The 17,935-nt window shown below is 39.0% G+C and overlaps 1 protein-coding gene across 7 annotated transcripts in view; it reads right to left on the bottom strand.

The window, feature by feature from the left end:
- The window catches only part of Gk (glycerol kinase), a 79,462-nt gene that overhangs the window by 21,397 nt on the left and 40,130 nt on the right, over positions 1–17,935 (bottom strand). For 4 of the 7 annotated variants that reach the window (XM_006987526.4, XM_006987525.4, XM_016006046.3 and 1 more), the window contains 6 exons: positions 16,454–16,563; positions 15,038–15,104; positions 11,966–12,001; positions 11,450–11,517; positions 6,070–6,112; positions 5,361–5,441 (listed from right to left, as the gene is read on the bottom strand). In XM_006987526.4, the coding sequence (XP_006987588.1) occupies positions 5,361–5,441; positions 6,070–6,112; positions 11,450–11,517; positions 11,966–12,001; positions 15,038–15,104; positions 16,454–16,563 (405 nt within the window). Of the gene's footprint in view, positions 1–5,360; positions 5,442–6,069; positions 6,113–11,449; positions 11,518–11,965; positions 12,002–13,955; positions 13,974–15,037; positions 15,105–16,453; positions 16,564–17,935 lie in introns of all 7 variants that reach the window. The other 3 variants (XM_006987524.4, XM_016006045.3, XM_016006047.3) reach the window with 1 other exon arrangement.

The following is a 17,935-nucleotide window of genomic DNA, read 5'->3' as shown; positions in this document are numbered from 1 at the left end:
ACATCTACGTGGACAAGACTGGAAAGGTGCAGCACAGTGAGACTGTGGCTTCGAGCAGGATGGCTTCTGATCGATTTCTCTGTGTGTGTGTCAAGAAATAGGAGTGGTAGCCAGAAACTGCTCCTTTAGAGGAAACTCGTCCAGAATGTTCTGTGCAAGACAGGGAGGACAATCAGGCTCAAGGCTTGGAGCCAGAGGCTTAGGTAGATCTCTGGTTGCATAGGGGTGTGGAAAAAGTCAACTTATTGGCTAAGGCTATACCATACTGGAAGATGAGACTGGTACTAAAAAAAAAAAATCTTAAATTCATAAAGAAATCCACAATAAAAGTTCACCTACAAAACTTAACATCTGGGATAAAATTCATTTCAGTCTGACAATGACCTTAACATAAGTGCTAAAAAAAAAACTTGAAGTAAATTAGGGCATGACTTCCATTAAAAATAATAACAACAAATCCAGACATAGTGGCACACATTTATAATCCAAGGATTTGGGAGACTTAAGTAGGAAGCTGATAAGTTTGAGTCCAGCTGGGACTATAGAGTAAAGCCCTTTCTCAAAACAAACAAAAAATTGTGAATCAGTGAGAGAAAAAACAAAATCCGCTAGATTTGAAAAACAAAGACTCCTTTAACTAAAAATACGAAATGAAATAAAGCTTCAGACCACACAGAGATGAGTAGATTAGTGATCCTCTACATTGCTGTTGGAGTAGGAGTTGAACTCAGTACAGTGACAAACTGTTTGCAACATGGACTCAAAGATATATATATATACACACACACACACACACACACACACACACACACACACACAATCTTTGGCTTAGAATTGTACTCTTCTAGAAAGGTGTCAACACATATACCCAAAACTACAGCAATAAGAAGGAGTGGAAAATCAGCTGTCTCTAATGACATGGGTCAATTTCACAAGAATAACGCTGAGTGAAAGAAGCCAGACCAAAGAGGCAGGACTCAGACTCAAATGCATACATTCATGTTTATCTTTCCCCACCTTCTCTAACATATAAGCTATCATCACCATGTAAAACCAAACTCTAGTGTTTGAGGTTACAGATTTAAGTCTTAGGACTATAAATAAACATAGGAAACGATTATGCTAAAAGTTAGGACACTGTTTATCTCAGGGGAACAGGGAGGCCATTGTGACTGTGGGTGGCATAAAGCGGCTCCTAGAGGTTGGTGGTATTCTACTACTGGACCTGAGAAGAGATTACATCATATTCTCTTTATAATAATTTGACAAGATGTACAGCAGGATTTAATTAATATTTTCATTACTTTTTATTTTTTAAAGCAATTTTTAAACTTAAATATCTTTTATCATATTTTTTCCCTCTCCCAATCCATTTTTTTCAAATCTGTTTTTATTTTATGTTTTACCTGTATAGGTATTTGGCCTGCATGCAGTGCCCTTGGAGGCCAGAAGAGGGAGACAGATTCCTTGGGACTGGAGTTACAGAAGGTGGGAGCCAACACACTATTGCTGGAAGTACAAACTGGGTCCTCTGAAAAAGCAGTCAATGCCCTTAACTGATGAGCTATCTCTCCAGCTCTAATTTGTATTTCTTCGGGTGTCTTCACATTTCACAATGCAAAAGCAAATGGATTTTATGTATTAAGGTTAATTTTAAAGACAGAATTTGGAAATGGAAGGTAGATATTGAGTAACTCCCCAGGGGTGCAGCACAGAGAAACAGATCAAATATATATAAACAAGGGTAGTTAAGAGACATGGAAGATGGGCGGAAAAGTTCCAATATTCATCCAAGAGCAAGTCCAGAAGAAGAAGGAAGGAATGGAATAATATTTGAAGAGATAGTTGCTGAGAATTTTCCAGATCTGATGATAAATTGGGATCCAAGTACCTAACAGGACAAATAAAAATAAATCCAAACCCAGGAACCTCACAGCTAAAGAGCACTGATGATAAAGAGATGATGGTAAAAGCTCTCAGGCAATAAAAGAAATAATCTGTAAAGGAATTCCATTTAAACTGACGGCAGTGGTCTCGTTAGTACCAAAGGCCAGCTGTGCTGGTTCAGACTATAGCTCCAGTGCTCAGGAGGCAGAAGGAGGAGGATTTAGAATTTGTGGCTAGTCTAGGCTGCAAAGGAAGACCATGTCTCAAACAATCAAATGCACCATCATAAGGGATGTGGAAAAACTAGAAATTTATACTTACCCCAAATGAGGACAAAATAAAAAGCCTAAAAAAGAATGGGATTACTATCCTACATTCTTACTACAAGAATTACAAGAACAAAAGAAAACTGAATGGAGACATAAAAGGTATGGGACCAAAGAAATGGCACCGGGGCTGGCTGTGGTGGTGAATATACAGCATGTCGACACTTGGCGGGCTGAGACAAGCATGCTAGAGGCCAGCTTGGCTTACACTGACAGAGTAAGCCTCCAAACAAGGATACTGGATACAGAAAGGGATCTAATGAGTCAATAAATATGATTTATTCTCAACTGCAAAGCAAACTACTAATGCTATGTTAAAGAAGAAAAAAAAAGAGAAAATGTAAGCTTTCAACAACAGAATTCAACATTGTTAGCAGAGTTTCTAGGAATACAGTATTTGAAATCCTCATCAAGGTTGGGAAACAAACATATGTGTGTGTGTGTGTGTGTGTGTGTGTGTGTGTATGTTATACACATGCACACACACATATACATACATACATATATATGTGTATATATATATACATACACACTTTTAGAAAACTTCAATTTTTTTAATGTAAAAGAAAAAAATCACTAAACTGAAAAAAATCTGATCTGTCAAATCAGCAGGAGAGTGAAGGAAGACTCGAATAGCTGGATGCGGCGGCTCAGATCTGGAAGTCTTTCATTAGGCAGGCACAGAGGCAGAGAGGCAGGAGGACTTTCCAGGCTATCCAGTGACATCCTATCTCAGGACTCAAAAACAAAATAGGGTGAAGATAGACAGCTATGGTTTCAGTTTCTAAAGAGTGCAGAAAGTCAAAATTTCATAGCTTTGATTTCAAAGCCCACTAACAATGTATCAAATTAAAGGCATGATTATTATATGTATTGAAAGGCTGACAAATAACAATTAGTATAAATTTACTAAGTTTTATCAACCTAGCGTTATTCCTCTTTTTTAGTTCGTTTTGATTTCTTAAAATGTTTTTAAATATTTGTTAACTGACAAAAAAGTTTAAGGAAAGAAAAAAGGGGGGATTCTACCTACTAATATTTTTAAAATTTGGTTTTTAATGGATGGGTGTGCAAGCATATTATGGCAAATGAAAAATAACTGAGACAACAGCACAACAGCCCTGTATAACCATCTTGAAAATAAGAGGGAAATAAAGTTCTCAATCAGATTAACTGAAAAGTCTTCTACAAATACACAGTGGAGCAGGCATGGTTTGTGAAAGAGGATATTTTAGCAAGTGTTCTGAGAACCGGTGGTGTACAGCAGGTATTAGACTAAATTAAATAAACTCTCAGGCCAGAATAGCAGATGCATGCTTATGGTGAGAGAGGCGCAAAGCACACTGCTGAGTAACCTTTTCCTCTCCAGGAAGACTGGAGATGTGGAATGCATCTAATACAGTATGTGAGTGATTGACACCAGGGCACTCAGGCGGTTGAAAGCGGACAAACTGAGAGATGCCTCCTAGCACTTGAGACCTACAGATGACCTAGGCCCATTACTAGGGATGTTACTAAGAAAATGTTTGAAACTGGGTGTGGAGGCACATGCCTGCAACCCCATCCTTCAGGATGTAAAGGCAGGAGAATCAGAAGTTCTAGTTCACTCATCCTTAGCTACGTAGCAAATTTGAGGCTGCTTGAGATATACAAGGCCCTGGAACAAAAAGAAAAAAAAGAAAGCCAACAGCTTAGAATTCTAACTTTTCAAAAGAAAAAGGAGACAAGAGGAAGATTTCACACTGGGTGAGAAGAGTAGGTGTCCCCGTCCTTGAGGCCTTTTCCAGATCTAAAATACCTAAAATTCTGTCTCTCATGCAAGATCAAAGAAAGCATAGTAATACTACTCCAGCTGCTGCTAGAATTATAGTATCCTCCAAACCATCCATTTTTTTATGTGAACAGTGCTGCCCTGAGCATTCGCCAAAGTGAGGAATAAAGGAGAGAAAGGGCTCATGGGATTTGAAATTCCAAGAAGTGTTAGGACAGCTTTAGATGCCTTTGACTAAAGAAGAGGGCTTGAGATTGCTGTGCATATAGTTCAGTCACAGTGTACTTGCTTAGCGGCTTCAATTCCCTGAGCTCAGCCACTGGTGCCACAAAGAAGGGGGCTGTAGGCCTACCAGCTGAGATATTTGAACTATGACTAGACGTCTAAGTCCTTGACTAAATTATCATCAGATATTCTTAAAAAAAAATGAGTCCCCATAAGTTCTCAGGTAGTCCTTCCAATGTTAATTATACAGGGTTAGAAATGGAGCTTCTAGTTAGTACGCATGAGGCCCTAGAGCCAATCACAAGACATGTGTCTGCTTTTACAAACAAACTATTGCTCTGTTTGTTTCTTCTCATGATTCTGGAGCCTGAATCTAGGATTCAGCTGGAACCTTGAGAATATTAGACAAAGTACTTTATCCCTGAGCTCTACACCAACTCCTTTAATGTCTCTTGTACAAACCTATCATGTCCTACAGATTTAGATCGACATAGTCCTACGATAACTTGCAAATGTATTTGCAACAGATGTTTCCTCTCTTTCTTTCTCACATCCATATATAACATAATAATAATGGAGACACAAGTAAAGAGAATTGCTCTGCCTTTCTGTGCCCAATGATTCACTATGGAACACTGGGGCATTTCAGTTACTAAGCAGAAAGTTTTAAGTTGAAAGAAGTGCTTGAGTCAGCCAAGCCCTGCATTAAAGTTTAAAGGCAGAAAATGTTAGGTTGTACAGCAGGAAACTAACATGCCCAAGGTGACAAAATCAATTGGTACCAACAACTAAGGAGATGGTATATTCTTGTCTCACGGAAGTCTTGACCCCTAGGTTAGTTTAGTTCAAGGTTCTTTCTACACAATCAAAGGACAAAAAAGTGGAATGTTCGAGTCCTATATATTAAAATTATGAGAAAAGAGGTTAGAAAACATGGCAACTTTTCCAGGTGTGGCAGTTCATGTGAGCGCAAGAGGAGAAGGACTGCCATAAGTTCAAGACCAATTTAAAAGGACAACAGAGAGCTCTTGAGCAGCCAGGGATACACGACAAGATCCTGCCTAAAAGTAACACCTCTTCCCCAAGAAGGCATGGTAATTTTCCATAATTGTGAATGGATGTCAGATCTGTACTGACTGAAAAGAACTTACTTCCAATGCATAATACACAGGTTTGTCTCTGCCAAGCTTATAAGCCACGGTGGTCAAAAGGCCATGTTCAGAAAATACACACTGTAGGAAAGAAAAACAAAGATTTTAGTGTGGAAAAATTTAAAGGATAGTATAAAGCCTTTTTTCTTTTGAGATAAGGTTTTACTGTAGAGTCCTGGCTAGCCTAGAACTCAGTAGACTAGGTCTGCCTTGGACTCAAAGACATCTGCCTGCTTCTGCCTCCCAAGTGCTGGGACTAAAGGCATATACCACCATGCCCAGCTTCAGTGTGAAAACATTTTTAAAGATATAATAGAATGTTTATTCATAATAATTCCATCAATAAAATAATAATTACTAAAATTAAGTCTTCATCATTGGTAGTAAGAACACACTCAGACTGCTAAAACATTATTACTTGTTTCAAATTAGATTTTCACAAAAAATCTGACATGACACTAAGTCTAGAATTTCCATTAACACAATCAAAAGAATATATAGGAATTTTAACAAAGCATAAAAGGCCTCTTGTTAGAATCACTCCAATTTCATGATTTTCAACATTTCTATTGAACCACGTTAAACAATGATAAAGATTAAGTAAAAGCTGAAGACCCAAAAAGCACACTAATAATGAATTAGATTCAAGCATTATATATATGAATGTAAACAAGACTTTTATCAAAGTGAATTTAGAAGAAAAACCAACCTTACGGCCTGTGTTACACAGTAAGAAGCACCCTGTTCCATACCTATACATGGAGGAAGAATGAACAGCATGAGAATTCTATCAAAAGCAAATAGCAAAATCTTAGTACTACCAATAATCAAAAACTGACATTTAACTTAGCACAATAAGTCATTTTATGAAGGCTTTTAAAAAGTGTTGAAAGCTACCAAACATAACACGCTAAATATTCTTTTTAAGAGTAGTTTTTAAAAATCAGTCTAGAAGGACATAGATTGAGAATAATTAATGGGGAAAATGCAGCTATAGGATTTAGCATTTAGTCAGTCACAGGCCAAGGGTATGTTTGTAAAGTATGACTAATTACAACAAATTCTACAGTCAGTCTCGTTAAGTGACTACCAGTCCACATATGGTGACGCAACATGACTGGGAGCCCTTCGCCAATTGAGTTGGCCAGCTTAGCGCTATCACTAATAATAGCTAGGAACTGAGAAACACTACTATGTTCTGGCACGGTGAAAGGATAAGCATGGACCAGCAGACAGGACAGCTGGAAAACTAGGCCAAAAGTGACCAACAAGGAGAAGCTAGTTAAGGCTTACTGATCTCATTCTCCCTGCAGGGTAAAGTATGCCAACACTGGTGGGATAATCACAACCAGAACTCAACAGTGCTGCTATGGAAGAACAGAACTTCCTTTGTGGTAGTTTACCAGTATTAGCTCTGGACTCTGCCACAAATCCGGCACTTGGACATAATGGACAGTTTTGACTCAGGTATGTAAAATCAGTTGCTATCCTCAACTGATACAGGGAAGGGTCACAGAGAAACAGTTTTCTGGTTGTTGTTTTGTTTTCTTTTTAGAAACAGGGTTTCACTGTGTAGCCCTGGCTGTCCTGGAATTCACTCTACAGACCAGGCTGGCCTCGAACGCAGGCAACAGTCTGCCTCTGCACCACCACCACACAGCTGAGAAACGGTTTTCAAGTGAGCAGAGGTACCAAGGCTGCTATAGCTACCATTGACTCTGCCTAAGTCTAGAATTCCCGTCTCACAGGTCTTGCTCCTTTGCTGTGTGCTGGCATGGTTATAACTTCATTGGTGACATTCTAAGAGTACCTAGTCTCCAAGCTGGCAGAATGGTGATGGCAGAATCTATGACTACTACCATGATGGCTTCATTTGGGGAGGGGGGCAATAAACACAAACCAAATGCATTTTTCCTGATAATATTTTCTTCATACACTATAAGAGTAATGTTTACCTCCAAATACTCCATCTCTTTTTACCCAAGTAGATTTCTGGCTGCTCAATGCACAGGTGATACATCCAAAGGTATGGGACCACTGAATATTGCAGTTTGAATGGACACTTACCAAATACACTAAGTGCGGGCAATACATTTACAAACTGGAGCACATGAGATACTGGACTTTTTTGCTGCCCATCACTAAAACGGAAACTGATTGTTTTTTTATGAAGCAGAGTAGGGATTTTATTAAAAGTAGAAAGAAAGGCACTCAAGAAAAAAATAAAACGATACCCAGGAATATGGATGTCGATGTCTCAAAGAAGAGTTGCAATTTACTGAAAGGCATTTCAAACACAGATTTTATGCTTTTTTTTTACTAGACTGTGTAGCCCTGGTTGCCCTGAAACTCCCTATGTAGACTAGGCTGGCCTTGGAACTCAGAGATCTGCCTTTAGAGTGCTGGGATTAAAGGCATGTGACAACCCACCTGATAATTTTATGCTTTTAAAAGGCAAACAGGGGATTGAGAGATGGCCTAGCAGCTAAGAGCTCTTGTTACTCTTGCAGAGGACCTGGGTTCGATTCCCAGCACCCACATGGTAGTTCACAACCATCTGTAACTCCAATTCCAAGTTAAGTGATGCTTATTATTATTATTATTATTATTATTATTATTATTATTATTATTTGGTTTTTTGAGACAGGGTTTCCCTGTGTAGTTCTGGTGCCTGTCCTGGATCTCACTCTATAGTCCAGGCTGGCCTCAAACTCACAGAGATCCTCCTGCCTCTGCCTCCTGAGTACTGGGATTAAAAGCATGTGCCACCGCCGCCCGGCCCTGATGCTCTTTTTGACTTCCGTGTATACCAAGCACACATGTGGTACACAGACACCCATGTAGGCAAAACGTTTACAGAAAACAACTTACACTAACTCACTTCTTCACATTTCCCTGTGTGTGCAATGCATAACTTAGCAGTACCACAAACGTGTTCCAAACACAGCTTCCTTCACTGGACCTCTTCCTTACTTTGGCTAATCCTAACCCTCCATCCCTGGGTCTTCTCCCTTGACTCTCTGCAGCACCCTGCATATCCCTGTAGTCTTCCTTTCTGTCCCCATCCTCGGAGTCTGTAACATTAGGATATAGTGGTTTATACGACAGGTTCTTGGCCTCTGCCTTCTCCTCGCTTTGAGACCCAAGACTGTCATCATATTAACTGACAGCTCCAGTCACACCTAAACACCAACTCATAAATGTTCAGAAGTTATCCATTCCCTATCAAGGCGGAGAAAAAAAACAGCAACCAAAAATCAAAAGAAAACAGAAAGAAAAATCTTGATCTGAAATTGCTTTCCAGCATGCTTGTTATGGTACAAATGAAATGCCCCTCACTGGCTCATGATTTGAACATTTGGTCCAGCTAGTGCTGCTATTTGGGGAAGTTATGGATGCTTTGGGAAGTGGGGCCTAGCTAGTGGGTGTACGTCCCTTGATGTATGCCTCTGAAGGTTATACTAAGTCCTCAATCTACTGTCCTGTTTCTTCCTCCTATCTGCCATGATGGGAATTTCTCCAGTACATGGTGCTGCCACTACATTGTTCTAAATACCCACCCGCCCCCACAGCCCTGTTTGGTTTTTTACACTGACTCGCCCAGGCTGATGTGGAACTCACCATTTAGCCCAGACTAGCTCCCAATTACCTGGAATACAACTCAGAGCCGCTGGGCTCATCTTGTTCTCTACCATTTTCCTACTCCAGGGTTCTCTACGTTCTCTATACTAAATCCTCCTCCTCATATCCTTGCCGAGTGTCTCTTCCACTCTCCAGTATTGCTCTTCCTCTAAAGCATCATAATGTTTTCCTTTTATAGTGCTGGGATCAAGTCCAGGGTGTTGTGAATGCTAGGCGAGTTCTCTTGAGCTTGCCACTGAGCTATATGCTGAGGCCATTTCCAAAATCATTTATGATTTGTCTGGACTCACTCTGAAAGCCAACGGCATTACTGCAACGTTTCTTATGCCATGCAAGCTCTAGTTTATACACCATCAACTGGCTATCTGTGTTGTTTCCCCTCAGGGTAAGAAACGTGAGATCAAGATCTTACGATTGGCCGTTTCCCTTCTCCAACCTGCAGTAGCTACACAGGCACTCAAGCAATTATCAATTAATAATTTATGGACTTGGCTGACAATGGGAAAGAAAGAAAGGAACAGAAGAGGGAGAAATGAAGGCTATTTTCCTGTGTCCCTACCATGTTCTATTTATCGTGCTAAGTAATGGACACACAGAGATAGCATCTGATTTACTAGCATTAGTGTTCCTGGCAGAGGAGGAAAGGGAAAAAAACAGCCTAGTTTTCTATGACTCCTGATTCAGTTGCTGGAACCCTGATTCAAAGAAAATGTTTTCACGATTATGTTGGCTCAAGTGTTCCTTCATAACCTGAGGTCATCACAGCCTACAAAGAATTTTCATATATCCTCTTCCCAACCAACTTTCATTCAAATAAGCTTACTCACTCACATGAGGGTGGCTGACCCTGCTGAGCAGCATTATTTTAAGACTGCTAGATATTTCATTATTTGCAGAGAAAGAACTTAATTACCTAAGTCAAAAATAAAAAAGTCATCATGGTAGCACATGCCTACAATCCCATCATTATTATCCCAGAACTAGCAAGATAAGGACAAGAGTATCATAGCAAGTCCAAGGACAGACTAAGCTACATGAGACCTTGTCTGAAATACAAGTCAAGCTACCAGGAAACAAGATATCTCATGAGAAGGTATAGTGATACATGCCTCTAATCTTAACACATGGGAGACTGAGGCAGGAGGATGATAAGTTTCATGGCACACTGAGATGCATAGTGAGATCCAGGCAAACCGGGCTACATAGCAAGACCCTGTCTCCAAAAAGAAAACAACAAACAAACAAACAAAACGAGAATAACAAAAACCCTTCAAAATCCAAACCAATGAACAAAAACTCTTGATGACAGAATTACGAACTCATCATGAGAAGAACCATTAAAAAAACAGTCTTTAATGTTTATGAAAATATTTTCTACACAGTATAGACAGTAAATAAAGCATAGGAGTTAGAGCCACAATTAAAGAATACAATGAGTTAAGGTACAAATATTGTGCCTCCGACTTACTAGATGCATGACATTACCTAGATTAGTTACCTCTCTAAACCTTAGTTCCCTGACATAAAATAGGAATAACTGGATTCCCATATAATAAGATTTATGTGGATTGAGTAATATCTCAAGTATATGGACCTTACATAATAACACAATAGCCATTGTCTGAGTATGTGTTATAATTGTCACTATTATTTCAGCTCTTGGGACATATTGTTTCTGCCATTCAATATGGGGTAGGCACTTTTTTTAATAAAACAAATTAAGAGAAAATAATAGGAGGAAAATATTATCAAGTCTTCATTTCTTTCTGTTCCTCATCAGTGGAGATACTTCAGATGAGAGAGAAAGCATCATGTCAAGAAAATGGCACTAAATATCCTATAAAAAATATACTTTGAAGATTGGTCACAGGTAGAAACATCTGAGCAGGATAACACACTGAAAAGTAGAATTCGTATTACGGCTTTTCCTCATTTCTTCCCAATGCCACCAATGTAGCTTTAAAAAAAGGAACGAATATGGCCTTGGGGTAAACAATAAAACAAAGCCCTAGAACATGGGGAGCTGAGACACAAGGATTTCCATGAATTTCTGACTAGTAGTCTTAAGCTACCTGGTGCAAGTTTCAGGAGGTGAGAGTCAGGCCCATCTCAAAAAATGCCAAAACCAAATTGAAAATGAAAGACAAAAATCAGAACAGGGGATGTAGTTAACTTGGCAGAATGCCAATTGTATAAAACTGGGTGTCATGGGAGATGCCTGTAAATCCTGACCTGAGGATCGGGGGTTTCAGGCCAGCCTGGGCTATATAAAACTCAAGGCAGAGAGAGAAAGCGGGAAAGGGGGAGAAAGGGGAAGACAAATTATAAAAATAATGTGCAGATCCATACTGAAGTGACTAAAGTATTGCATTTTGGCTGAATTTCAAAGCAGCAGGGAAGAAAAGAAAACAAACCAACATCGCTTCTAAGCGCTTTCGTCGACTCACGTGTTTTTGGCCTGTCCATCCTGGAAGCACATTTGTCCCACCAAAGCAGCAGACTGGTCCCCCAAACACTGAAATTATAAATGACAATAAAAAATCCTGAGTCACAGGTTGCTTTTTGTGTATTTTAATTTATCAAGGAGTGAAATATCTGTGCCTTACATTTTCTCCCATTGGCATTACCCCCATTTGATAATCAAGATAAAAGGCATCTCAAAACATAATCTCGTGTAACCCAGGCTGGCCTCTAACTCACTATGTGGCTGAGGCTAGACTTAAAGTTGGGACCCAAAGTATTGGGCTTGTACTGCATCACCACGCCAGGCTTAGAATTTCCTCAAAAGATTCTGAGTGACCGACCCTGTGGCCCAGAAGAACAAGAAGTGGCCAGTGGTGCCGCTCTGACTTGTCCTCCCCAGTTCAAGAAAAGGCAAGGACTAAGACCGAGGAGGAATGCAGGATAGAGACGGAGGTGGGGATGGGGGATATGACAGGAAGATAGTTGGTACTGATACTTACCCCAGATATTGGCACTCCTTCCAAGGCCCCAGCTTTCTGATAAAATTTTTAAAAAGGATTAGAAACAGTCACAAAATGTTGGCTCTTCTAACATAACTTATACAGGAATGAAGGAGAAGAGCAACATGCCAAAGGATGTGAGCAGACAAGACAAAGCTAGTGTCTCAACTACATGAGCAGGACAGAGACAGAGACTAAAGTACTCGTAGAAATGACAAGAAGAGACATGGCATTGCAGAGGAACAGAAAACACTGGACTAGCCGTCAGGAGACATGGGCTCTAGCCCGGGTTAGTTAGTGTTAGACCACAAGCAGGCCGCTGAATGGCTCTACACAACTCGTTTATTTACAAACTGACAACTGGGCTACGTGATCACAGATCAGAGTTAGTGTTTTGATATTGCTGCTGCTGTTATGAAACAACAACCGAGATATTTTTAAATAACTATCAAACTAGCATGGAACATAGTTTCCGGAAAGCTGTATTTTATCAACTCTTCTCTCTACTCAAACTGCTTTTAAATACCAAGAGTGCTTAGATTTCAGATATTTGTTCAGAGAAAGTTAAATTTGGACAAGTAACAGTTAATTTATGAATGTTGTTTTTTTTATTTCAATCAGTATTCCCAGCAAGAGGTAAAGTGAGATTTTAGTGGCTGGTTACCAAAACTTCATAAAATAGTTTTTGAAAAACCGTATTACAAGGCTGAGGGTATATCTTGGTGCTACAGCTATTGCCTAGCATATGCTGGGCCTCAGGTCTGGTTCCCAGGGCCACAGCAGGGAAAACATTACAACAGAGCAATTTGTGCAGATATTAAGGAATTAGAGAAATTAAGGAATGAGATCCCTAAAGTAAGGATGATGTAGCGGAAAGAACACTGAATGAAAACCTTCAGACTGTCTCCTGAGCCTACCATTTGTGAGCAAATGGCCCTGGGATCTGTAACACCTAACTGTTAACATGAAGAAGGTAACACTAGTACCCTCCTCATGTATCTTTGATAGTAGGAAACAACATTTTATATATATACATATATATGTGTGTGTGTATGTATGCATGTATATATATGTGTGTGTATATACATATATATGTGTGTATATATGTGTGTGTGTGTGTGTGTGTGTATTTATGGAAGTCCTTATCAAAATAGAAAATGTCCTCTAGATTCCTACTATTACTTTCTTTCTTTAATGCTTTCTAGTTAATTAAAGATTAGCTATTTTTCAAGGTTGGACTTTTAGTGCTAGGGATGAAACTCAGCGCCTACTGAAAAGTAAGCAAGTCCTCCACTACTGAGCTACGTTCCCCGCCTACAGCCTGATATTTATTTCTTATATATATTCTTTTAAAATGAGCCTGGATACTAATAAAGATTAGACTAAATAAAAAGGCCTAACTCTAATCATCAGGAAACCTAGAGGCTTTCTATCTTGATAATTTATTATAAGAAGTCTGCTTATACTTTCCAACAATCCAACTTTTAAAACAATCTAAGGAAATGTTCAGGCATGTAAAGCGCTCTGTTTTCTTTATGGGGAAAGGCTTCTGGAGGATTCCAGGAGGGTCCTCTGAGGAAGCATGCAAAAAAAGTGACAGTGCATTTCCAACTAACTGGTCTGAGACATTGGACAAGATATTAGAAAAATAGATACACAGGCTATTTAAAAAGCATTTCTAATTTCCCTACTAGACTAAAGGCCAAAGTACACCACAACTGTACTTTGCAATGAGTAGCATCCAAATCTCTGGAAACCTCCCCCAGAATTTTAGAAACATCTATTTTAATCTTAGGGAAAACAAATAAACAAGATTCTGCTTCCTTTCAAAAAATAAAATATGACTACAGCTTACAATATTTTGGAAGGTTATGCAAATTCTAGAAACATTTGTTTAGTGAATGGACTTGTGCTTGTCTGAAAATAAATGGAAATGCACTGTATCTTTTCGAAATGAATGGGTAGCATAATCGGTGGATAGCCTACTCACCAGACTATGAGAGATTTTCTATAGTCAGCAAGGGGAGAGAGGGGACAGAAGCATAATATTTTCAATGCAAGAGAAAACTAGGCTGAATAAATGTTTTCTTTCTATTATTCTCTGAGGCTATTTCAAAAGTCACCTCTTTTGCTCTGATCCCAGTGATTCTGTGATCATTCTGAAACTATGAAAGCACTATAGATAAGCAGGGACTATGCCTGCCTTAAGCAATTCCACATTGCCTTCAAAAGCCTTATTCTACAAAGAACACTTAAAAATTCTTGCTCAAGCATCAGCTAGAGCATTTGGCAGTCAATTCTATTTTTATTAACTGCATGAATGGCATTCCTAATATTTTTCATGAAATGGCTAGTTTTGAAGCTTCCTTAAACTTTTTCTTAAGTTTTATCATAAATTTCAAATTTGTGTGCTGAAATACCAGTTCAAAATCTCCTAAAGGTTTCTCGTCCTGATACTTGACTACAGATTTTCAGTGATGCTAAACACACTTACTTTTCTCCCTCTGGGTTTCAGTAAAATGCCCGTTGTGGAAATTGCCTTAATTTGCAACCTAATTTAGAAACAGACTCTTTGCTTTCAGTTTCTTTGTTAAATTCTTCCAAACTGACAAAGAATGAAATATACAACAATGGTTCAGTCATTGAAAGGGATTAACTAGGAAAAAGAACACTATTAAGATGGGAATAGTACCTGCTCTAAATTAAAAGCAGACATCACAGCTACTACAGTTATATGGAAGGGAAAACTGGCTTAAACATTCCCACACCACTGTTGAGAGTTAGGTTATCGATAATACTTCAAAATATTAATATTCAAAAGACAAAAACAATATTACTGAAAGAAAAGCCAACTCAAGTTTATAAATATAAAATCAATTGGTAGTAAGGACTTGAAGTTTTTAGTTATAAAGCCATTTAAAAACATTAAATCCTTATTTTACATACTACGGACATTCACAGAGAAAGTCCCAAATCCCAAACTATAAAACATAATAAAGTTGACTGTTGAATTCTAAATGGCAAAGTTCTTTCTTTTTTAATAAAATCCCCTCCTCCTACTATTTATTTTACCATTAGGCCATAGATCTCAGAAGAACTCCGGACATTGGGAAGAATTTCCTTTGGAATTCCAAAAAATCTGAAAAATAATAGCTTTGGGTATATAACACTGTTTGAATAAACTTGGAAACATTTTAAATATAAATAATTAGAAAATAGGTACATCTGAGCATAACATAGCGGTATGTTTGAGTATTTAACAGTCCAACCTTAACCAACCAAATCATTACAAATTTTAAAGCATACTCAGAAAGCAAAGAACTTTTCTAAAAGAGGCTAATCCATAAAGAATAATTAATATGACCTGTTGACCTATGTGCCATAGCTATGGTTGGCGAGCTGGCTCAGCAGGTAAAGGCACTTATCACCAAACCTAAGGACCAGAGTTTGGTTCATGGAATCCAAAGGGCAGGAGAAAAGTGACTCATACAGGTTCCCTCTGGCCTACATACACACATCATAGCCACTGTGTCCTTGAACGTGAGTGTGTACACTCCCATATAATATATGAAGTTAAAACACAAACACATGATGAGGGCAAGGGAAAGATGCCACCTAGAGAGCTGTCCCTGTCCCTCACCTCGCCTGGGTGACCATGAGGGTGGGGGTGGGGGGATGGGGGTGGCAATGCTGGACAGCTCATCCTGGTGTTAAGGACGGGGGCGCCCCCCCCCCGCGCTGATAGGCTGATCATCCTTGCAACTACACAGGTCCAGAACCAGGGTTATGAGTTGGCCCAGCAGAACATCCACTGTCTATGATCTGGTGGAGCACATGAAGGGGCTGGTCCTGCAGATCCAAAGCTGCAGATTCTCCATGACATAGGGCAATAACAGGGTACCCAAAAGGAGCCCCAGGGAGGCTGTAGTAGAAACCAGAGGCTTCAAACCAGACCAATGACTCTTTGCAATGAACCCTTGCAAGTGAAAATATATGAACAAAAGGATAACTCTCTGTGTCACACTATAGCTTTCATGATGAGATTTGTTTTAATTCTCTCTCAAATTTTATTTTACTTTATTTTGGAGAGGAGGTTGCACGGGTGGATATGAAGGGATGAAGAAATGAATGAGATCGAGATGCATGATATAAAAGACACAAAGAATAAATAAAAAGAAAGCTAAAAAAACCCACACACACAATAGAAACTGTGTGTGGTGGTTCATACCTATAATCCCAGAACTAGTGAAGCTGATGCAAGGCAATCACCACAAATTCAAGATTAGGTTGGGCCAAAAAATGCCGCCCCCGCCCCCAAACAACCAATCAAAAACCCACATACGAAAACAGACTTGCAAACTGTAGTTGAAATGTAACAATGTTAGTATACAACTACCATCTGCAAACAGTAAGATTTAGATTCTAAATAAATAACGCACACAAGCATGTATAGAAAAAAAACTGCACTGAGGTCAAACCATAACTTACTCGCAGAGTTCCTTATCCCATTCCAAAGAATGGATGTTGAAAAGCATCGTCCTACTCGCATTTGTTACATCTGTACAGTGGACACCCCCATTGATTCCCCCTGTCAAACTCTAGACAGAACAAAAGGGACAGGTTAAATCTGAACTAATCTGCACATGTATTTATATACTGTCAAGGGCAATGATTAGCAGCAGGGCACATAAAACAAATGGAAGAACCAAACCTTTCAATTATTGTGGTTTCAGCAGCATTCCATAGAAATTTGAGCTGAGCTACACATGTAATTTTACAATGTCTAGTAGCTGGACCTGCAAGATCCAGCTTCTCAGGTAAAGGCTTGATGGACCTGAGTTAATTCTGGAACCCACATGGTAAAAAAGGAGAGAACTGACTCCCACAAGTTGTCCTCTGACCTCCACACACATGTCATGGCATGCACTCACCATCCCCCACACACAAATAAATGGGATTTAAAAAAGTAGCTACATTAAAAACACAAAAGAAATAGAACTATAAATACACCTATAATTCCTGTATTTCGTCTTATTTAGCCAATCTGTCTAAAATAACATTTGAACACATAATCAATGAAAAACATTATTAATACATTTGACTTTCTTTTTGTCTGAAATCTGCAGAATCCAGTGTGTATTTTACACTCACAATATACTATAGTTCAGAATGAGAGCACTCAGATGTCCACAGACTCATGTGGCTACTCTATTCATACAATTCTAGCTCATTTCTGATTCAGTGAAAATCAGTACTGTTTTTAATCTTCTCTCTTTGGAAAATTCAGAGCCTTAAAATTTTGACTAGGTGGAATGTTACCTCCAAAGGTTTATAGAAAACTTTCTATATTCACTTTTTCTTTTTTCATAACACATCCTTTTGCACACATCCTGAAAGCAGTTTTCGATAACACCTTCAGACAGAGATAGATTGGAAATCACTGGATATAGTGACACATGTCTGCATCTCAGGACTCAGGAGACAGATATCAGAGGATTGGCACAAGTTCAAGTCTAATAGGGTCTATATAGTGAACTGCAGGTTGATCAGGTCTATATACTGAGACCCTATCTAAAAAAAAAGCCAAAACAGAAAAATGTGTCATATAAATATCTAAGCCATTAATTTCTACTGGTCTGTGTTCAGCTATAGACAAAACATTTTAATATTAACTTGTGCTATGATTTAGTTGCATATCCTGGCATGATTTCACAAGAGAAAGCTATGAAATGTTGACCATGAAGAAGAAAAGTAGTTGCGGCAGTTTAATACACAAAATAGTTATTTCTTATCTGGGCAGTGGTGGTGCACGCCTTTAATCCCAGCACTAGGGCGGCAGAGCCAGGCAGATCTCTGTGAGTTCGAGGCCAACCTGGGCTACAGAGTGAGTTCCAGGACAGGCACCAAGACTACACAGAGAAACCCTGTCTCTAAAAAAAAAAAAAAAAATGGGGGCTGGAGAGATGGCTC

The sequence above is a fragment of the Peromyscus maniculatus genome, chromosome X (genome assembly GCF_049852395.1).
Source record: "Peromyscus maniculatus bairdii isolate BWxNUB_F1_BW_parent chromosome X, HU_Pman_BW_mat_3.1, whole genome shotgun sequence".
NCBI lineage: Eukaryota > Metazoa > Chordata > Mammalia > Rodentia > Cricetidae > Peromyscus > Peromyscus maniculatus.
Note: the sequence above shows the minus strand (reverse complement) of the source record. Positions and strands in the feature narration are given on the sequence as shown.